Raw genomic sequence first — 25,220 nt, forward strand, 5'->3', positions numbered from 1 at the left:
CGACAACATTGAATGTTAACATCTCTCTGTTTATCAGAAAAATGAAAAACTTTGTTACATTTTGTGAAGTAATTTTTATTTAATTTCAGTAAGATAACAGAAACAGAAACAAATACATTTTTTAGCACAAAACCCATTTTAAATGTTTACGAAATCTGCGACTGAAGATTTTTCTGGTTTAAATATTCATATGAGTCGCTAATATTGTTTTAAATGATTATATATTTCAATTTGAAGATTTAGTCATGAAGTTATTCAAAAAATAATATGAATACAGAATTCGTGAGCACAAAACACATCTTAAATTGGTACCAAGTATGCGACTAAATCTTTTTCTGGTTTTAATATTCATTTGAGTTGCTAGTATTGTTTTAAATGATTAAATATTTCAATTTGAGGGTTCAGTCATGAAGTTATTAAAAAAAAAATATAAATACAGAATTCATGAGCACATAACACATCCTTAAATGTTTACAAAAAAACTATAAATATTCTTACGCAGGGGAGCATCTTGTTTCCGTGTAAAGACTAAATTACTGCCGCTGGGTCCCACAGGAACAGGTACACTGATCTCTGTAAACAAAATGATCTTAGTGGTCGAAGGAAAGGAAGAAAAGATTTGCATATTGGATAACAAGTAACATAGAACAGATATTTACCTTTGTAATCTTTCGTGATCTTTTTGGCAGAAGGAACCACATGGCTGGTACCCGGTAAGATATTATCAAGCTCTGAAATAAACATATTTATCGGGTTAACCAAAGTTCGTGAACTAAACATATCATATTATTGCAAGTAATTATGGTCTTTTATGACATCACACCGTCCTGGTGGAACACGGATGGGGTCTAGAAATAAATTCAATTCTTGGGTGAAATTAAGTTACACATTACATGGAACACTGAAAACATATTCACACCTGTATTTTCGTCATAACGGGTCCGATACTGTCTTAAATCTGGATAACTACCAATGCCGGGTAGATATAAAGTCGGCAGTGCGCATCTTCGAAGGGATCCATTGGCATTTTTGTTTCTTTTGTACTTTTGTAACTTGCGTATTTTGGGTATTATTATGTCAGCACAGCTCTTCACGCAACACAGCTTCATAATTTTAGACATTTTCACACAACAACAACTCATGAATTCACGAAAGCAAACAACATAAATAAACCACTCACGCAAACAATCTGAATCTGTCAGAAGGACGCAACCATTATGCAAAAATGGCGTCACATCGTTTCAGGGGGAAATGGAGCGTAGTCTTTCTTTCTGTTACACGGGAGAGAGTGAGAGACCAAACCACGACGGCTTTTCATTGGATAGTCTTGTCAAGACGTCATCAAAAAACTAAAAAAAGTGTCGGAGTTATACCGCCCTGGTTTGAAGGTGCTGAGGGAAATGGCTATGACGGCGCAGGTCGGCATAAGGAAGGCCACCTTCACAATGCGCGGACCCAACACCGAGGAGCGGATGTATGGTTAAAGCGTAAGGATTAGACCCCTTAAAATAGCCTTTATAAAGGATTTCAAATTTCAATTCATCTTAGATTATTTTTACAAGATCAAGATTTCACCTGACATGCGTTGTCCTAAGAAAATGAGCTAAAAAAAGAACTCTTAAAGCTCATTTTCGCAGAACAACATTTTGTCAAATGGATCTCTCTTGTTGTGAGTGAATATTTCAACAGTTGAACATTTTTATTTTAAAAATAATATTTTAGGCTATCGAATAAGGTAGGTTCCGAATGAGAATTATATTGTGTATGGTCGCGCCTTTTATCGTTTCTTCTATCCTCGTCGATGGTGTGGGACGTAGGTACTTTTGTTGCACGCATTTTGTCTAGATATTGACATATCTATGGTTAAATAGAGGACGAATTTGCTACGTACAAAAGCTCGAAGATATCGATTTAGTGAGTGGTTTATTAATGATTGCTTCCCTTTCATCAGTAACAGTCTTTCTAATGTAATACCGTATGAACTACATAACAATTATGTAAAATATATACCGTTTGAGATTATTTCAACAACTAACACATTTTTAAAGCAATGATTTGAAGTGCTTCTAATTCCTTGTGACGTTTCTTCAACGCCTTGAAATTGATCACCGCGCTTTGCCGTGCATGTAAGTAGGTTCTAATTATGTCAACAAAGTAACACATAAACTCGTAAATTTGTATTTGTTTATTGTAAGAATATATCGCTAAGCACTTGATTGATTAGTTTTGACAGCGTTATAACATACTGAGCTACCCAACACACGTGACAGATGAGATTAAATGGGTTTTTTCAAGGTTGTTTTACGGCCGCTGTCACACATTAAAACCAAGCGACTAGTAAGTTCATCTAATTACCCCGAGTGAACATCATATACATTTTGAAAAACAGAAAATTTATTTTGTGGTAGGTACTATTATTTTTTAGTAATCTCTGAAGAAATGCGAATTGCTTACGAATCATATTGGCTTTTTCAAAAACAAAAGCTATTAAAACTATGTGATGAATATTTTTTATGATATAGATAAGTTTTTCTAAAGACCTTACTTATTTTCACATTAGAGCCATGGATCTTCCCATCCCAGAGAATTTTACCATCAAGACTGAACCATGGTCGCAGGAAGAAAGCTCAGGCGAAAAACAGGCATTTACGGATATAGAAATCCACCTGCCTGGTGTGAAAAGGGAATGTTTGCCGTATGCCGAGAGTGTTCAGCAAACCAGTAAGTGGCATTATCGATTGCATATCACAGAGGTGTTTCAGATGGGTGCAGTCGGAACTTCTATTTATGTTTTACTCTGACAACAAGCTAATATATTTACTAACAAATTTTTAATCTTTGTGCAACAAACTACATCAGCATTATAACATTACTTTACCAAGCTAGTTTAATATAATCAATTATATTTGTTATAATTACTGGCGATTTACAAGGATTTCCCAGGCATCGTTATTAACTGCTCATGCAGCAACGGCAATTATAGATGATTATTTTTCATCTTGAACTGCATGTTTGACGTCTATTTCTGTACAGAAAAAAAACTCCTTTATTGTATTTCAGATCTATTTCGATATGATAAACCTCATCGGATTACGGATTTTTATACAATGGGATTTTGTACCCGCTTAGCAACCGCAAGTAGCTTATCAATTTGTTATTGTTTTATTATTCCAGGTAGCATTAATGTTGAGACTGTACCCATCAAAGCAAAATCAGAATCCCGAGAAGAAGATGGAGGGGCAATCACTTATGCGGAAATAAACATAGACCTGCCAGATATAAAAAAGGAATGTTTAAAGCAGTCTGAAAGTATTCTCGAGACTGCAGGTAAAATTTATTTTCGGTTTTCTGAATTAATTTTAATAATTATCTAGTTATTATAGACACGTACTTATTATTATCTGCCATCTTTTTCAGAGATGATAACGGACCTGAAGACGCATCCGGGAGAAAAAACTCATTCATGTACACACTGTAACTACTCATGCTCACGCAAATTACATTTAACAGTTCACTTACGCACCCATACTGGAGAAAAACCGTATCCATGTGTCCGTTGTAACTACTCCTTCTCACGCAAATCAAATTTAACGATGCACATTCGCAGCCATACTGGAGAAAAACCTTATTCATGTTCCCATTGTAGCTACTCGTACTCACGAAAGTCACATTTGACAGAGCACTTATACACCCATACTGGAGAAAAACCTTATTCGTGTTCCCATTGTAACTACTTATGCTCACGCAAGTCAGAGTTAACAGTGCACTTACGAACCCATACTGGAGAAAAACCATATTCATGTTCGCATTGTGACTACACCTGCTCACATAAGTCAGCGTTAACAGTTCACTTACGCACCCATACTGGAATTAAACCTTATACATGTTCCTACTGCAGCTACTCATGTTTTTATCAGGGGAATTTGAAACGACACGCTCTTACCCATACTGTAGTAAAACGACATAAATGCTCCCATTGTAACTTCTCCTGCAGAGGAAAATCACATTTTAAAGTCCACTTACTCACCCATACTCAAGTTAAACTTTAATGTTCTCACTGCAGCTATTCATGTTCTGTAATAGGAAATTTGAATAAAAATTAGGCATAAACTTTAAAAAGTCTCATTTGTAACCATACTGGAGAAAAACAATGTATTTGTTCCCTTTGTACGTACTCCTGCTCACCCAAATCAGTGTCAAATGGGCACTTACATACCCATACAGAAGAAAAACACTTTACAAGTAACCGTTTAAACCTTCTTTCTAACTTAAGTCAGCGTTATCATTGTGTGTGTACCCACAAAGCCTGCACTTATAACCCATACTGGAAATAAACCTTATCCATGTTCCGACTGCAGTTTTTCATGTTCACAAGTAGGAAATTTTAAAAGTAGGATTTCGACCCGGTCATGAGGAAAACTATTTATGTTCCGACTGCAATATCCACGTTTTCAGAAATAATAATTAATGCATCATACACTTACCCACACGGCATGAAAACTTTATCCATTTTTCTAAGATAAGTTTTCCAAACTGACATTTCTGGCATCATTTATTTTAACATTCTTGGTTTGCCATTGTAACTATAAATTTTGGTTATATGGTTGAGTTTTATAGAGATAATTTTGAAAATATTCTGAATAATCCTTATAATAAGTTTCAAGAGTTGGTGAAAGACGAGGTGAAACATTTGTTACGTAGCGGTTTAAATCTAAGTAAATAATAATAATAGAAGAATAATTGATGGACACAAGTAGCTGCTGCTATCCTGACAGTCACTTAATTCTCGCCATCAGCGTTTCGCGTGGCCAGAAACGGCAAACGGCAAACTACAGAAAAGCAATCCGAATACAAGGGAATATCCAGACTATTGTCCGGATAATCACACTAAAATCCTTTTAACTAGGCGACACAGCATAAACTCCTGGCTAAACTTCTCAATGAAACTAACTCGAATGCACATGTTTTAACGTGTACGTTGCACGTGGACAATGGCCGCCTACACTTCGCTCACCGATTGAAGAACTATGTTAGCTTCACCATCCTATCCACTCTCCATGTGTTTTCATAAAATCAGTTCCGATTTCGTAATTTAAATTCAGAGTGAAAGATTGAACTTAGTTAGGATTATATTTTGTACCCGTAATGCTTTGCATGCCCCATGAGTATAAGATGTGTTCTACGTGATAATCCTTTCTTCTTTTTTAATGTTGCCCTTCGCTATAATATAACGTTGAAATCTTCTTGACTTTTCGTTGAGTCCCTTGTCTTTACTGAACCCTTTGTCCTGTTCTGAATGATGGTTGCAGAAACTGATAGCTGACTCCACGCCTCGAGAGAGAATCGTCACGCCTTAATAAGAGCTAGCCGGAGGTAATGCTCAGGGATAGAACACCTTATCCCATCTATGTCGATCGACTTATATTCAATGTTGGGATTTAACTTGGTCACCGTTCTTTCATTCTAAAGTCTAAGTATATTACACATTGCAAAGTTGATATATTAAATTTGTAAACATGAAAAATAACAACAACAAAAAAATTCAGTTCTAAACCCACAGATACGAAGACTTCAGTCTATTATGAATACATAAACCTAATATGTCAGTAGTCCCTAGTTGTAGACATATCAAATAAAGCTTTTCAAATGTTGGACTTTATTTTAAGTTTATTTATTGACTTTCATAATATAAACTTTCATAATATTAAAACTTTGTACGTCACTAGTAAGTAGTCATATCTAGTATTATTCCACAGTTTGATTATCAAATTATGAAATTATTTACATTAACACACACTTGAAAGAATGCTAAATAATTTATTTTGATGTTTTAGAGTTGGAATTTTAAGAAAACATCTCTAGTACTTCTACCTAGCTTACTTATTTAATCAATTAAAATTATCTGATCGAATAATTACTTCAGTTGTAAAATTGCATATTAATTCGTAGTTAAATACAAAAATGGTTGATAATACAACAATACTCTTTTGACAGTGTTAATATGTTTTGATCTACTCCCGTCAAAATTAAACATTTAACCTATTTAAAATGAATCATTACAAATAAGTATCACCGAGTATTAACAAGAAACACATATTTTTAACGTTATAGTGTTTTCCATTGAAAGTGTTCGTGTTCTGTGTCAACAAAGGCAAAAACAAATCGACAACTCCGAACATTGTAATAATAAATACTTACCTCTATACCCATCGGTGCAATCCAGAGGTGACCAACCTTTCTCAATATGCTTTGCTACAAACGCCAACTGACTATTAGCGATGGCGTCACATGTCACTCCTGCAGTAAGCAGTTCCACTACGAATGCGGAGGGACAACTGAAACCACATTTCGCAAAACAAATAATGAGAAAAGACGAACCTGGCGCTGCCCAAACTGCAAAACTTCACCCCAATCAACTGCTACTCCAAACAACTCCATAGAAGACGTAATGATTGGAATTAAAAAAATATCCTCTGAACTTACCTCTCTCAAAACTCTCAACAGCCAAGTGAAGGAAGATATGTCAGATTTAAAAAAATCTGTCGACTATAACAATACAAAATTAAACGAATTTACAAAAAGATTCGAATTATTGGAACAGGCGATGAGCAAAATCGATCGACTGGAAGAAGATGTATCCTCCCTGCAATCAACAATCAAATCAATTCAAGATGATTCCAAATTCAAACTAAATGAAGAATTAGAAAAAAGAATAACAGAAATAGAAAAAGACCAAGAAAGAAGAAATAAAGAATCCAATAAAACATGTTTAGAATTCCGAGGAATTCCGGAATTTAAAGAGGAAACAACACAATCCTTGAAGGACATCATCTTCAACATCAGCAAATTAGTGAAATGCGACCTCAAAACCAACAACATAGAGAATATATTTATACAGAGTCACTCCGCGAAATAAAAATATACCTCCAACAGTGAAACCCAGAACAGTGATAATTCGTTGTAACTCAACGGCTTTAAAAGAACAACTACATAACGATATCAAAACATATAACAGATCTTGTAAACAAAACAGCGATAAACTAAATAATGTTATAATTGGATTATCGGGTCCCCGCTCGCCAATCTATGTTTCTGAACTCCTTACCTTACGCGCTAAACGATTATGGTACCTAGCGCGACAGTTCACAGCAGAATGTAAGTTCAAATACATTTGGTCTAAAGCCGGTCAAATATTCATTAAGAAGGATGACAATTCACGACCGTTCCTAATAGATTCCGAATTGGCTCTATCAAAAATATGACTATCTGTAAATTTTATTACTCTTTCGTACGATATTACCACTTTCAACCGAACTAAACAGCTGTCACATCTTGAACATCAACTAAACGAAATACGAACAGATAAAATATCTTATAAACAACAATTTTATTTCTTAGGTTCTTCTTATATTATAATTATTTATATTGTTATACTTTTATTATGTGTAATAACTATAATTCAACAACAGATTAATATCGGATATTTGAGAATAATTATTGAATATTGGAAATGTAAATCCCTGAACCGTACGTTCCCCCCTGAATGTACAAACCACTCGAATTCTAACCAAAAAAAAAAAACTAAAAAATCTTCAAACCATTTATCTATCAAATACTACATCGAACAAATTTAAAGATTTGAACTTTGATGAATTAATCATTATTATTATTATTAAAATCAATAACTTAATATTTCAACCAGACCGCATAATATCAACAGAGACATTCACAAATGATGAGTCAAAAGCTTATCAGCTTCCTAACTATACATACATTCCGACAAAAATAAATATAAATAAAAATATTGGAATTTCAGTATTCGTCCACAGGAAATTCAGTATTGTAACGATTTTAGAACACTAAGGACGGGTTGTTTCGGAGAATTTGAACAATTCATCAAATTTCAACGCTCATTTTCGGGTTCTGTGAAAGTCCTATTCAAGTTCTGTTATTATATCATTGTAGGCTAGTTACTTGAAAAAACTGAAATAAAAACAGAACTTGAAAAAATCTTTCACAGCACTTGAAAATGAACGTTGAAATTTGATGAATTGTTCAAATTCTCCGAAACAACCCGTCCCTAATATTACACACTAACTGTATCCAAACCGAAATAAAACTCGATAAATATATTTATCACATTATTGCCATTTACAGAACACACGAATCAATTATTGCACTATTTAACATTGGGCAATATGAACCAAACACAAGCATTATCTCCATCTACTTCCACCAAACAACATAAATTACCATTAATTATTGTTTAATCTTCCTCTTTGCAACTGTAACTATATGCCTAGTACTCAATGATCTTAAGATACATAATAAATATCAAATAAAATGGTTTTAAACGCAAATACTAAAACGCATAAACTAAACGCATAACGCATATACTAAATGGTTGATTGGCTTAGGTAGGGAGGAGTCTGAAAAACTATTATATAATGTCACTTAAAACTATACATGTTTACCTATTAATGTCACATTTAGTAAAAACTTAATATAAGACTGAAAAACTATTATATAATGTCACTTAAAACTATACATGTTTAACTATTAATGTCACTTTTAGTAAAAACTTAATATAAGACTTTAAAACTATTATATAATGTCATTTAAAACTATACATGTTTACCTATTAATATCACATTTAGTAAAAACTTAATATAAGACTGATAAACTATTATATAAAGTCACTTAAAACTATACATGTTTACCTATTAATGTCACATTTAGTAAAAACTTAATATAAGACTGAAAAAATATTATATAATGTCACTTAAAACTATACATGTTTACCTATTAATGTTAAATTTACTAAAAACTTAATATAACTATACTTAATTTTTAAAAAAGAGTAAAAATTAAATTACATTTGGCATTTCACAAACATTTGGTTCCTTAGAACAGGCAATCTGCCTAGCTAGGAACTAAATTCGACCTAACACTTGTACCTACTCATTTTAAATATATGATCTTATAATGCTATGTTATTACTGTTATGTCTGCTTTAAATGTATCTAATGTAAAAATAAATAAAAATAAACTTGAACGAGATGTTACTAAAGTTATTTTAGTTTTATCAAAATACTACTAATGCCATATATGTGTGTACGTTACTTATTAAATAAACGCCAGTTCACTCTGTCTCCTTGTATAAAAAGACCGTGTTTTTTAAATAGGTTATGGACCCCGCTAATTCTAGGCGTTTTAATAATCAGTCACGAAAATAGACAAATTGTGTATGTGTTAAAAACTATTTTTTTATTGTCTCGGATATATTTTTCGTGTTGGGAATAGGGTTAAGGAGTTGTTGCGGACTCATTAAGTGTTGGATATTTTTAACAGAAATGGTGTCTAATTCATAGCTCGCAAGTATAGCCAGGCTGAAAGGATCAGAAAACTACGATGAGTGGACGTTCGCTGTGGAAAATTTACTTATATTAGAAGATATTATGTAACAGTGCATAAAGTCCGAGAAAACTGTGGATATATCAGTAGCAGACGGTGCGAAAACAAAATCCATGTTAAACCTCACAATAGATCCATGTCTGTACGTTCATATCAAGCAAGATAAATCAACTACAGATTTATAGAATAGGCTGAAACTGAAAAAAGGCTTTCTAGACGCATTTCCTTATTAGGGAGTTTAGTATTAATTCGCCTTGAAACTTGTAACACAATGCAGGGCTACGTCACGCAAATTGTTGAAACCGGACAGAAGTTGTATGAATCGGATTAATGTAAAAGACAAATGGATTGGCTGTTTATTACTTGCAGGTTCACCAGAATTATTATATTCAATGATATTGGCTATCGAGCATAGTGGGTAAGAATCAGTGCAGATGTAATAAAAATGAAATTAATCGACATGGCAGAAAATGACGCCGAATCGGTTGGTGCATTCTCCGCCATGTTATCGTTGTAAACAAGCACATTTTAAAAATCAGTGTCTTGTTAGTGAATCAGAGGAAAACAAGAAGAAGTCTAATGCAAGTCTAATGTTCAGCGGAAAGTTTAATAAAATTGACTGGTATATATAATGGGGTGCTTGTGTTCACATGACACCGAATAAAAACATAGTTTGTAATGCGTCGAATAAAACGAGTATTAAAGAGATAATAGCAGCTAATAAGATGGCTATGCCAGTTTTATGCTCAGGAGAAGTTAATTTGTGACGTTAACCCAGAAATGTAAGTACGAAGTAATATTAAAATATGTTTTGTGCGTACCTAACCTTAACACAAACTTAATCTCTGTCAGTCAGTTTATTTAAAATGGCAATAAAGTGGACTTCAAAGGAAAATGCTGCTTTATTTATAATAAACAGAAATAATTAGTTGCTATAGCAGATGTGAAAGGTAGTGTTTATAAACTAAGGATGGAATACAAGTTAAAAGTTCCTGAAAGTATAATGTCGAATTTAGCGCTATCAGGCAATACTTGGCACCGCAGATTGGGTCATGTTAATAGTAATTACTTGAATAAAATGACCAGTGCTGTAAAAGGAATGAATCTTCGAGAAAAACTTGATATTGGCAAGAAATCATGTAGGTACAGTTTGCTGTGAGGGAGTATCGTCTTCCATTCACAAATGCTGGTACAAGAAGCATAGAATTACTTAATTTAGTCCACACTGACATTTGTGGACCTATGGAGCATGGATCGCTTGCATGATTGTAATGTAGCAAATACACTTAGAGGCTAAATTAAATATTAACAAAGAAAATAAAAATTGTGAAAGTCAAATACCATATCAGCAGCTCATTGGTGGACTTATGTATTTGGCGGTGTTAACAAAACCTGATATGGCGTTTGCAATAAGTTTTCTGAGTCAATTTAACAATTTCTATAACCAGGAAACTTAGTTATATGCTAAACGAATTTAAAGATGTCTTAAGAAAACTAAACATTTTGGATTGAATATATATACTAGATGTGGTAATTCAAAATAAGGAGGATTTGTGGATGCAGGTTGGGGTAGCCATATCAATGATCGTAGGTCTTATAAAGGTCTATGTTTTAGTTTAGCTGGATGTGTTGTTTCTTGGGAAGCAAAGAAGCAAAAAAACAGTTGCTCTTTCGAGCACCGAAGCTGAGTACATCGGTGTAGCTGAAGCTTGTAGAGAAGTTATATATTATTTAAGTAATTTGTTTAAAAAAATAACTAATGAGTCAAACACCATATCTTTATTTAATGATAATCAGGGTGCACTTAAGCTGTCTTCAAATAAAAGCTTTAACCCATTGGCCTCCGAATTGTTTAGCTAAAAAATTGTCCTTCACATCCGAATTAATTTTGTACCAAAGTTTTAAATCTGCAGTGGTGTACTAAATCTTACATAACTTTCAAACTAAACATGCAAACGAAACAATTTTTTTACTTTTGTATTGAATTAAGGCATGTAAAAAATATATCCAGTTTTTTAAATAATAATATGATTAAACGAGGATATAAAAATATATATTTTTATAAAAACCAATTTTTTTTCTTTCTTTTATAATTGGATTAAGAAAAGTTTTACATTAATCATATTTATTACAATAAAATATTTTTTTCAATTTGGGCTGATGTTAGCCGACCACCACGCTTTTTACGAACAAGCTTGTCAATTCCCGAATCACACGCCATTTTGAAAAAATTCAATGACGCTGAAATATAACAAAATTTCAATCGTAAATATCAGGAAAAAACTGTACCAACGGAGTCCTGCCAATTACTACGAAATGAATGCTTAATTATCTACAGAGCGATTGGCATTTACAATTTTAAACACAGGTGTCAATAATGCATCCCTTTTTCGTTTTTAAGCCGACAGACATCAGACCCTCCGGGACGGCGTAGTTTGATTTTAAGACACATCGCCGTACACACGCCGGGACGGCGTCGTTTGAGCCCAATGGGTTAATAAAAGAACTAAACACATTGACATAAGATACCACTTTTGTAAAGAATGTGTGAATGATAAAATTGTAGAACTGAAGTACTCGTATTTGGAAATAGCTGAAATGCAATAGTCATTTCTTAATCCTAGAAGCCTAATCTATTTTATAGGTACATAAAGCCTAAACATACGTCTCAGAGGCGTACACATTTAAATGACAGCCTGTAGGTCAAAATATACCTACTTGTGCCCTTTTCATTGATTGAAATTCAAGGTTGGTATATAAACTAATTAAAAAACACAGTTTTATCACTGAAAATTACTATCACAGGTATTTAACACAACGAATCAAATCATTATGCTTATATTCAAACAAAAAAATCATCTTCTTAAAAATCAACTTGAACATATGTTTTTTTTAAATAAACTTATATTTTTTTAAAATTAATTTCTTATTCATAGGGCAAACATTAAAAGTAATCATGTTTTTAATTACTTGCTTTAATTTTAGAGCAATCTACACAGACATCAACTTTGTGCTCAGAAAATACTGACTTTTTGCACTTAGGACATCACACTAATTTCGACATTCTATTTTTTTAGCAGCAAAAAGCTCAGTATTTATGTTTGTTTTGGCTCTGGTTCTCGTGTCTGAAGTTTATTACCTGAATCAGTAGGTTTTGCGAGAATTTGGCTTATATTTTTAAGTCGGAGCTTCAAATCTGAATCCAAGGCTTGACCGAATGTGTGCTGAGTTGTTTAGTGAATTCTCTTTTGTTTAAGGGTTTATTTGATCATGTTGTGGCCATAAATTACAGCATAATTGACAAAAGCCATGTTAAAGATGCCATAGAATACAGCCATTGACCATCTATTAGTTTTGCAACTGCACCACATTGAGGAGCAAATTTGATCAAATGTATCTACTCCTCCTTTTGTTTGGTTCTAGAAATGAATCATGTCTGGTTTGCCACTTGAATTATTAATTATTGCATTTTCATCACAAGATAAAAGGTAAACCATATTTGCAGGTTTTGGTTTGTACGATAGAAGTGTCAGAGGGCCATCAAAACAAAACGTAGAATTGCCAACAGGTCGAGATCTCGAGTTCTTCAATTTTTCGTGAATTTCCCGCTTATTTGATCGAATAGTGCCCACTAGATTTAATTTGAAATTTGAGCTGGTCCTCGAAAGGTGCGGACTTTATTCATAGCTGAAATTCTGTGAGATGATTGACCCCTATTTTTTGACCAAATATCCCCCGTCCATTCTTACATTTCCAGGAATACGATAATTTCGCCCTGAGTTGGCAGATTGCAAAGCATGAGCAGTATCAAATGCTAGGTCAGCTTTTGAAATTTTGAGTCGGCTTCTTCAGTGGGAGCATATTCTTGTAAATGGAAAGCCTCTTCAGTTACATAGTTATTCTCATCTTCGCTTTGAATGTCGTCCAAACTGGCTGTCCTCGTCTTCAGGAGCTGATTCTCCCAGAGAAAGACTATCTTCTTAGTCTAAGATTTTCAAAATATCGTAACTGTTTAATATATTAGACCATGACATATTGGTATCTGAAACAATTCCAAAATAAACATAAAATGGATGAAAAATTAACGAAAGTAAAAACATATAATCTTAGTTAAAAGTTACACAAAGCCTAAACATACGTCTCGCAGGCGTACTATACCTCAAAAACTCAAAAATGGCTGAACTTACCTTAGTGATGCAGGTACCATCGGTAAGCTCCCGTCGGCCACTAGGTTGGTTAAAGAGCACGAGGCGCTAACTTAAGCCTTTAGAAAGAGAAATAGAATTTAAGATTGTGTGTACGCCTCGCAGGCGTAGATAAGGCTTCTAGGGTTAATTTTTCGATAAATAGTGTAAAGGCCCGTTTATAATAGGAATAAGCGGTAAGAATAAGCCGTAAAGCTCTAGGCCGTAGAAGTTGGAAGATAGGAAACCTGTGTATCCGTTTATAATAGATGGCAATAATCTCTTATTTTTTTCCATAACCGAAAAGATGGTCCAACTTTATCTTTTGCGGTTACGGATTACAGAAAGCTGAGATATATACCGAGATTTATGAATTTTCAATCGATACTCTATGGAATCCATTATTTGACAAGAGTGGTTTATTTATGTATTTGACAATCGAACAATAATATTTGTGTTGTAGAAGTCCTAACAATTCATAGAAATTGGTCTGCGACATTCTTGCATATTTCTTAAGTTGATCGTTGTCTACTGTTGCCATGTCTTAAAACAAATTATGGAAATGTCCTGTTTTCTTCCTTTTATGATTAATGAGACGCACACTCCAACGTCGTTTTTTCCTTATTTTTTTCGTCAACTGTGTGTCTTCTATTGCAGCGTATGCTAGCCCCAGAATTGACAAAAACATTCCACATGCAACAATATCTGATGAATCCATCGTTTCAATATTAATTATTCATAAATCTGGGGATACGCATAAATTAGACAATTACAGACCAATATCCCTTGTTTCAAACCTATCAAAAATATTCAAAAAATGCATCAAATTTAGAGTCATTGAACACTTAGAAAAATATAAAATTCTATCGAAAAACCAATACGGCTTTCGTAAAGATCTAAGCACTGAGGATGCCATATATGAATTGACAAAAAATATTTATACATCTATCGATAAAAAAAAGAAATGTCTTGCCATATTCCTAGATTTAAGAAAAGCTTTCGACACCGTTAATCATAATTTACTCATTAAAAAAATAACTCAACTGGGCTTCAAAAAACACACACTAAAATTACTATCAAACTATCTTAAAGACAGAGCACAAAAAACAAAAATTGGGAATAATTATAGTTCAGAAACACAGATAAAAAACGGAGTTCCGCAGGGAACTGTTCTTGGCCCGATTTTATTCTTAATTTATATTAATGATTTATGTAATTTTGTAATCCCTGGTAAAATTGTTTCTTACGCCGATGACACGGCAATAATAGTGGATGGTAATAATTGGACAGAAACTTTTTCGAATGCAACTGTATGTATTTCACTTGTTTCAAAATGGTTAAAATACAACAAACTTGTCTTAAACTACAGCAAAACATTTTTCTTACCTTTTTATAAAAACATCAAAAACAAACCAAAAGACAACCTTAAAATTAGAATCCATAATACATCTTGCAATAAAGAAATGTGCTTCCTGTGCAACGAACTCGCTAATGTCAAAAATATAAAATATTTAGGAGTATCAATAGATATTAATCTTAATTGGAAATCTCATATTAATCAAACCACTTCTAAACTAAGATATCTAACCTACATATTTTATAGACTCAAGGAAATTTTAAACGCTGAAAAATTGAAAATGATCTACTTCTCCCTGGTGCAATCTGCAATCACTTATGGCATAATAGGATGGGGTGGTGCACCTGATACATTTATTAAGCCTCTACAAATAATTCAAAAGCACATAATTAAAGTCATATATAACAAAAATAAAACATTTTCGACCGACCTATTATACAAGGAATCTAAATTATTTAACATTCGTAAATTATTTATATTACAAACTATGAAATATCTATTTAAAAACAAAAACAATTTCAAAATAAATGAAAACAGAACGAGTAAAAGAACAAATAATATATTTTACACCCCCCAAACCAATACTAAATTAATGCAGACGCATAGCAGTTTCATTGGTCCTCGTACATTTAACCTTTTACCACTACAAACTCAAATGATAAATAAAAAGATAGAATATATTAAAGAGGTAAAATTATAGCTGATTGACGCAGATATTGAAACGCTTTTAGTATAAATTTATTTATCCTTTCTACAACTCACTTGCTGAAACTTTATAAACTATTGTACATAATGTATTCTTTTTACTTTTTATAATAACTATAAACAAAAAAAAACTTTTTCTACTAATGTATATTATACTTTAGGTACTTGAAATATAGTAATCGTTTTATATTACTCACACTCAGGCAGTCAGTGCCTTAGTGGGTTTTCATTTCTTTTGTAAACTATTTGGTATTATATATTATGTTATTTTATACTATCTATTAATATGTATAATATGTGTAAAGAAATGAAAATAAATAAAGTAAAAAAAGTTTTTACTTTTATAAGATGGAAGAAGAATATACTCTCGATTGACAGTTGACATAGACAAGTGACAGCGGCATAGTCACTTATATGGACGTATTCTATTCTATTCCTATTTCAATTATAAACGACGATCTAAAATATTACGGATTACGGATTACGGCACCGGCCTATTCTTACCGCTTATTCCTATTATAAACGGACCTTTTGAATGAACCAATTCCACAGAAATAATATCAACGGTTCCAGTGACATAAATGTAGCCGGGAGCTGGGCAAGCAATATCGACCATCTCTACAAACTGAAACGTCAGCATAAATGAACCACTCACAACGTCAGTGTCAGACCAGTCAGACTAATGTGTGACACAGTCTCCTTTGCTTCCTTCTCGTATGTAATTATTGTTTCGTCTCTCTAAAGTAATATTATACGAACTACACAAAAATTGAAATTTAACTGCTTCTGCTTTTTTATGACGTTTTTTCAACGTCTTGGAATTGACCATCGTCCTTCGCCTTGTATGTAAGTAGGTTTTATTATATTAACTAAGTAACACTTAAACTCGTAAATTTCTGCTTGTTTTATTTTTATTTTATTTTATTTTATTTGTTAATTGTAAGATTATATCGCTCAACACCTTATTGACCAGTTTAAACAGTATTCGCGATATAACACGAGAGACAGACGAGAGTACATGAGTTTGTTCATTGTTCATTTACGGACGCTGTCAAACATTAAAACCAAGCGATAATTAAGTTTATCTTACCTTTACCCTGTCACATCAAATAATTTTTTTCCTTACCTCAAAAACGGCAAACCTTTTTTGTGGGACCATTAGTTATTAGTAAACCCTGAATTGATGAGCATTGCTTACGAAACGTGTTGGTTTTGTTAATAATAAAAGTGTTGATTATTTTTAATAATATTAACGGTTCAAAGAGAAAGGTTTTGTTACAGATTTTACTTGTTTTTAGCTGAGAATAATTACCATCACACGACAGTACGCTATCAATTTCAGTGCCATGAATCCCAACCCAAAGAGTGTATCCATTAAAACTGAACCATGGTCACGGGAAGAAGGCTCAGGTCAATTGGCCTATAAGGATATTGAAATCCACCTCCCGGATGTGAAGAAGGAATGTTTGCAGTATGCTGAGAGTGTTCAGCCAACTAGTAAGTTGCATTGCATATCAATGAAGTCCTTAATTCACATAATTAGAACAGCTGCTTGTTATTTACTTTCCCTCTTGGCGTCCATTATTTTAATAATAATAACACAACATTTATATAGCGCAGGTTTGTGTTATTTCAAGTGAGCTGCCCCTTTGATTTAACCTTCAAAACATTGCTTTACTCGCAACTGATAAAATTTAAAAAAAAAAATACTTAAATAATTCACCCAAACGGGTTCGTAAGAACCTACTTATATAATTACAATAATTTTCCATGAAGTTATTTTAATTTCCATTTTCAAAATTTGAATGATAATGTCCCGTGATTTTTCACAATATTTCACGTCTAAGCTTGTTTAATGTGACCATTCATATAAGTTTGAGAAATATTAACATTTCAACAACGTTACGACGTATCCATATTTCAGATGCATATCCATATGTCGATTTCGACATAATAAACCTATCCGATTATTGATTTTCATATGATTGGAATTTGTAGAATCTTTCAGCAGGATCTTGATTAAACTATACGAAACAATCTAAGAATAAATACAAATAATCATACACATAGCTCTCATATCTTTATATAATATTAACATTAGTTGTTGTTATATTTCAGGTAGCATTGATGTGGAGACTGTACCTATTAAGGAAAAACCAGGATCAGGAGAAGAAGATGGAGGAAGAATCCCTTATACGGAAATAGACATAGACCTGCCAGATGTTAAAAAGGAATGCTTAGAGCACTCTGAAAGTATTACCGAGACTGCAGGTAAAATGGATTTTTGTTTGTCTGAATCAGTTTTAATAATCAAAATATTACCGGCTTATTGAGCTTTATCCGCCATCTTTTCCAGATGTGATAATGGTCCTGAAGACACATCCCGGAGAAAAACCTCATTCATGTCTCCATTGTAACTACTCTAGCTCACACAAATCACATTTAACAGTGCACTTACTCACCCATACTGGCGAAAAACCTCATTTATGTCTCCATTGTAACTACTCCTGCTCACGCACGTCAGATTTAACGGTACACTTACGCACCCATACTGGAGAAAAACCGTATTCGTGTTCCCATTGTAACTGCTCGTGCTCACGCACGTCAGATTTAACGGTACACTTACGCACACATACTGGCGAAAAACCTTATTCATGTCTCCATTGTAACTACTCCTGCTCAAGCAATACAAATTTAACAGTGCACTTACGCACCCATACTGGCGAAAAACCTTATTCATGTCTCCATTGTAACTACTCCTGCTCAAGCAAATCACATTTAACTTTGCACTTACGCACCCATACTGGAGAAAAACCTTATTCATGTTCTCATTGTAACTACTCCTGCACACACAAATCACATTTAACAGTGCACTTACGCACCCATACTGGAGAAAAACCGTATTCATGTCCATATTGTAACTACACCTGTTCACACAAGACAAGTTTAACGGTACACTTACGCACCCATACTGGAGAAAAACCTTATTCATGTTCCAATTGTAACTATTCCTGCTCAAAAAAGTCACGATTAACGTTACACTTACGCAACCATACTGGAATATAACCTTGTTTTTGTTCCCACTTTAATTTCTCCTGCTCACTCAAGTCATATTTACCGAAACACTTACGCACCCATACTGCAGAAAAACCTGATTCATGTTCCCATTGTAACTACTCTTGCTCACGCAAGTCAGATTAAACGTTACACTTATGCAGTCATACTGGAATAAAACGGTATTCGTCTTCTACTTACGCTTTTTACGTTCTCGAAAAGGAAACACGAAAAAAGTCACATTCTTACCCATACTTGACATAAATACCTTATCCATGTTCCAACTGTTACTATTCCTACTAACTAAAGTAAGCCTTAATATTGTGTGTGTACCTAGAAACGGTGCATTCTTAAAACTAGTACATGGAATAAATCTTGTTCATGTACTGGCTGCAGTTATTCAAGTTTTCGAAAGGAAAATCAAAACACGTTTTTACCCATACTAGAAGAAAACCTTATCCATTTTTTGAAAAATTGTCTTTCCAACTCTCTCTCTCTCAATCTGCCTTTGTAACACATTTTACATACTTCACAATTTTTAATTTTTTTTAAATATTTTTATGTTTGCATTACAAATTTTTAGTTTATTTAAAAGTGTTATTACCATGGATAAATGTGACGACATAACTAAGACCGTGAATCTTTTACAACTAGATTATTTTGAACTTATTCACAATAACCCTATTCATAGGCAAGTGTCAAAAGCTGGTGAAAGAAGCAGTGAAAATTTGTTTTAGTGACTTATTTGAAAATTAACAAAAAAATGATTTTAAGTAACCCACAGGTAGGTACCCCAATATTATAGTTTATTAAAGTGAATAAACAGAATAAATTTACTAGGCCACTAGTTTTACCGAGACTGCAGATTAAATGGATTTTTGTTTGTCTGAATCGGTGTCAATAAACTAATCATTTCATTACAGATACCGACTTATTGAGCTTTATTCGCCATTTTTCCAGATGTAATAACTGTGCTGAAGTCACACCCCGGGAAAAAAGCAATTTTAGACAAGTATGGCGAATTTTCAAAAATTATAATCATAGAGTATTTCTTAATTTCTTAATGAATTTTAATTAAAATGTTTTTTTTTAAACCTTAGAGATTATCACAACATTGTAAATGTACATTTTTGATATTTAAGATCTATTTGTATTACTTTTGTGTTATCTTTATTCTACTTTACTATTTAAAAAATACCCTCTGACGTCCAATGTTAAGCCAAATTTAAAAAAAAAAAAACCAAAGACCAACAAAATTTCAAATAATTTTCTAAGTAATATTTCTAACTATATTTTTAATATGTGGAATCAATAATCCTGGTTTGAAAGGGTTAAGAATGCGTTAGAATTAATCAATAACTTAAGGAATTCGGAAATCCCTAACCACGCTAAGTTTGTGTCCAAAGATGTAAATAATTTATTTCCTTGTATCCCAATAGAATAAAGTAAATCAATTTCTAATTATTTGTTAATTTCTTCATTTTCGCCGAAAGTGCTGATGTCTAATCTGAACTTATTTTTCGATGTAATTTTTAAACAGAACCAAATGCAATTGAGAAAAACTGGAATTTAAATGCATCCTTACAATTTCCCCGAAAATAAATAGTCCTTTTTTGAGGAAAATCATGCAGCGGAATTCGACACCTTAATGCACGTCAAAAACTTTATTACTTTATGTATGACGAAAGCTTTCCAGATATTTACAAAAGCACAGGTCTGATGGAAGCCTTCGAGGTATTTACAAAAGCCCAAGACTTAATGTCTGATGGAAGCCTGCGAGGTATTTACAAATGCACTAGTTAAACAAACATTAATTTAAAAAACTAAATTCTAAATACCATTTAGATATCTGACACTGGAAGTTTCATTTTTAAGTCTCCACTCTTTATTAATTTTATTAACTGCTGCCAACCGTCTGGAGCCAGTGAGACTATGGCATCCCATGATGAAGGTGTAGAAGTACCTACCTGACTATTCAGATCCAGTCGCCAAACACAGCCAAAGCAATTTCAAGCAACTTTCAATACTGAATGGTTGTCTTACACCACAGGAAAATCGATCCATATCTAGTGGATATGTCAAAAAATCAATTTCAATGTTCGGTAATACTTTTTTTCTTCATTTTAAATATATTTATTAAATAATTAATCAATTTACAGAGTATAATCAATAATGTTACCAAAAAGATAATTCAAACAATTAGTTTTCGCTGCTTTTACTGCAATATATATTATGAACTACACAATAACAGTGAATTTCGCTTTACACCAGTGTTTCCCGACATAGCGCCTCAGTTGTGGGGAACCACTCTTCAGAGATGAGACACGTAGGCATTCCACACATAAAGGGGAATACTCATCGATCATACAAAAAATGCCTGAGATGTACAAAATTGAAATATACGCCAAATTGTGCTTAAAATAAAATGAAACCCGCTACAATTTTAATAATTATCTAAAATTACAGAAACTATGCAGGATATAGCTGTAGTTGTAGTTGTTGTATTGCTTAGTTATTTTATACCTATAAAATATATAAGTATAGTGAGGAGATCTATAATTGGTTTCTCAGTTAAGTAGGTTGCACATGTATAAACCAACCAAGTAACTGTTAATTTTCCTAAAATAAAATATATTATTACGATTAGAACATGATACAGGATTTTTCCTAAGCATGAGTGCGAATTTGTAACATTAAGCTGGAAATTAGTGAACACAAATGATCACAGTAAGAACATGAGAATGGATTTTGCTTAGTATGAGTGCGAATGTGTCTTTTTAACTTGACTTTTGTGAATATGAATAGTTACACTAATAAAATGAGAATGGTTTATCCTAAATGTGAGTGATAATGTGGATCATCAAATTTGACTTCCATAAACATGAATAATTACAGTAAGAATTGTTTTTTTTATAATGAGTGCTATTGTTAATAATTAAACGTGACTTCTGTGATCATGAATTATCGCAGTAAGAAAATGAAAACGGTTTATCCTTTGTGTGAATGCAAATGTGAGTCACTAAGCTGGACTTTTGCGAACATGGATAGTAACAGAAATAACTCGAGAAAAGATACGGATTTTCCTTAGTATGAGTGTGAATGTGACTTATTATGCTTGACCATGAATAATCACAGTAAGAAAATAAGAAAAAAGTTTCCTTTGAATGAGTGAGAACGTGTTGCAATAACTGTGACTTCTGTGAAAATAAATAATAACAGAAGAAAATTAGAATACTTTATTTTGAATCCTCTTATGAGTGACCACGTATGCCATTTTATTTGGCTTGTGTGAACATGAAGAAATACAGTAATAACATGATAACGGTTTTTTGCTTAGTTTTAGTGTGAATGTGAAATTAAGGCTTAAAGAAGAAACTTACACTAAGAATTTGCAAAGAAACTAACATAAAATATCCTAACTTTACTTTGCATGCGAGAAAATTATTATTAACCTTTCCCTCAACTTATTTGGTGGAATGTGGTTTTAGCGCAATAAGCGATATACTCATTAAAAAACTAAATCGTTTGGAAAAAAACTAATAGAGGGGACCTAAGACCGAAATTAACTAAGTTAGATCCGAACATAAAATTTCTTTGTAGCAAGCGTAACTGAATTTAATTTCAGTTGTAATAAATGTATTAGAAAAGGTTTTATTCAATTTCATAAGGGGTTCATATATTTACAAAAATATTAGATTATGATTTTAAAATTTACCTGTTGTTTCGTAAAAAAAATGCCGGTGGGGCATCTGACTTTTGAAAAGACTACGGTGGGGCATGGCATAAAGAAGGCTGGGAAACACTGGTATAGAGCTTTCGTGGAAGTCCGCAATATAGAGATGGATAAGATCCGCAACATACAACCCATATGTATAATAAATGTCCAACAGCCACCACGGAGAAAAATACGATGAACTCCCTTACGGATGAAGTGGGGGAAAATCCGCATCAATAAAATAATCTGTGCGGCTGCGAGAAGAAAATAAATAAAGGATTTACGGTCCCAGAGTTCTAACGGGGGACCTCTTGTACAGGGAACCGGTAAGGTGAAGCCGGGAACCTCTGGAGTCAGTTGGCGATTATTTTAACGACAGATTGATTGTTTATATTGGAACAAGATTTCACCTGACATGCGTTGTCCTAAGAAAATGAGCTGTAAAAAAGGACACTTTAAGCTTATTTTCGCAGAACAAAATTTTTTCAGATGGATTGTTAAGCGGGTTTGACCCAGGGTACAAATAATAAACAAAGGAATATATTTACCAACCTACCTTTCTATTCGACGTACAGATACTATTTTTATAAACTTTGTTCGATAGAACGCGCCAATCTAGGTTATAATCAATCATCAAGAATGTTTATAAACAATAATCTCAGGTGTGAAGGTTCGCAACCAAAGTCGCGTGTCAGAATCTTGTTTGTTCATAGGGATGGTCTCTCATAGTACATAAAATAAAAAGCGGTGCGTGGTTTGTTATTGTATGTATTGAGAAACATTATATTTAACTATTGAACCCTACCGCTCGAACTTATTTCGCTAGTCGCGTGGTTTGCCCGTACACAACTTCTTCCAAAGAAATCTCCATTACCCACATCGGGAATAGTTGTTTTACTGGTTGCGGAAACAAATCCCGTCGTGCCCGAAGCAAACTCGCACTCGACGGTACAAAAAGGGAATGGAATCCATCCATACAAATAATCACTCCAAAATGGAAATCACCGCGACTATCAGATGTTCAGTCCTTAATCCCACACGTTGCTGCTAGGCTATAAGTGGTTCCTTTTTTTCGGCCAGGCCCAGATGTCGCTCTCGGCCCGCCGATGTCTCGGCCTGTCGATGATGCAGAACAAATTAATTAATAAAATAAAAATAAAACAAAAGAATCTAGCCCTGCATCATAACAGGATCTTTCTTGTTGTGAGGGAATATTTCGAAATTTAGACATTTTTATTTTTAAAATAATATTTTAGGTTAACGAATAAGTTAGGTTCCGAATGAGAATTATAATGTCTATGGTCGCGCATTTTATTGTTTCTTATATCCTCATCGATGGTGTGCAACGTACATTTGTTGCATGCATAAAATTTGTCTAAATATTGTCATATCTATGGTTACATAGAGGACCAATTTGGATCGATTTAGTGAGTACCTAGTTTATTTATGATTGCTTCCCTCTCATCAGTAACAGTTGCACCGTCTTTCTTAAGTAATACCATATAAACTACATAACAGTTATGTAAAATTTATACCACTTGAGATTATTTCAACCACCAATATAATTTTAAAGCAAAGATTTAAAAATTGAAGTGCTTCTAAGTCTTTGTGACGTTTCTTCAACCCCTTGAAATTGACTACTGCGCTTTGCCTTGCATGTAAGTAGGTTCTAATTATATTAACAAAGTAACACTCAAACTCGTAAATTGGTGCTCGTTTATTGTAAGAATATATCGCCAATCACTTGATTGATTAGTTTTGACAGCGTTATACCATACTTAGCTAACCAACACTTACCGTGTAAACACGTGACAGATGAAATTAAATGAGTTTGTTCATTGTTGATTTACGGCCGCTGTCACACATTAAAACCAAGTGACTAGTAAGTTCATCTAATTACCCCGAGTGAACATAATTTACATTTTCAAAAACACCAAACTTATTTTGTAAAACGATTAGCTTTTAGTAAACTCTGATGAAATCCGAATTGCTTAAGAATCATATTAGGTTTTTCAACAACAAAAGCGATTCAAACGCTCTGATGAATGTTTTTTATGATGTAGATTAGTTTTGATATAGACGTTACTTATTTTCAGCTGAGAATAATTACTATCACATAAAAGGACCTATCACAGTAGAACCATGGATCTTCCCATCCCAGATAATGTTACCGTCACAACTGAACCATGGTCGCAGGAAGAAGGCTCTGAAAAACATGCGTTTACGGATATAGAAATCTACCTCCCTTATGTGAAAAAGGAATCTTTGCCGTATGCCGAAAGTGTTCAACAAACCAGTAAGTGGCATTATCCATCTGTTTGTGTTTCAGATGGGCGCAGTCACAACCCCTACTTGTGTTTGACTCTCCTTTTTACCGCCTATAATACAGCGCGGTACTTTTTTATTTTATATTTAAATTTTTCCAAGTGGCAATCTAAGAAAACGTTTAACGTATTATACCCACAAACAATTTCTAATTCCTGAAGCTATAAGCTGTAACACACGTTCTCTACTCCTTAAATTCTTTTGGATTATAAGTGAATGCATGTTATAAGTAAATAACCATTTTCTCAATTCAATACCCAAAATTTGGCTACCCGGGAAGAGATAGAAATCTCTTATCTACAACCGCTGTTAAGTCACACAATTCAAAATACTCACAAACAGTTTTTACAAAAAAAATTTTAATCTTTGTGCAACAAACTACATCAACATTATAAAATAACTTTACTAAGCTAGTTTAATACAATCAATTATATTTGTTATATTTACTGACTACGTATATCAGGGA

The 25,220-nt window shown here is 33.2% G+C and overlaps 1 protein-coding gene across 1 annotated transcript; it reads left to right on the top strand.

Annotated features, from left to right (window-relative positions):
• Positions 1-1,416: 1,416 nt before the first annotated feature.
• LOC149415105 (uncharacterized) lies at positions 1,417-24,662 on the top strand. The gene is made up of 4 exons (XM_089643001.1): positions 1,417-1,487; positions 2,561-2,721; positions 3,175-3,327; positions 24,526-24,662. The coding sequence occupies exons 1-4, from the start codon at positions 1,477-1,479 to the stop codon at positions 24,660-24,662; spliced, it is 462 nt and encodes a 153-aa protein (XP_089499127.1). The 5' UTR covers positions 1,417-1,476.
• Positions 24,663-25,220: the final 558 nt, after the last annotated feature.

This window comes from Hesperophylax consimilis, chromosome 19 (genome assembly GCF_061612785.1).
Source record: "Hesperophylax consimilis isolate HC1 chromosome 19, BYU_Hcon_1.0, whole genome shotgun sequence".
NCBI classification, from domain to species: domain Eukaryota; kingdom Metazoa; phylum Arthropoda; class Insecta; order Trichoptera; family Limnephilidae; genus Hesperophylax; species Hesperophylax consimilis.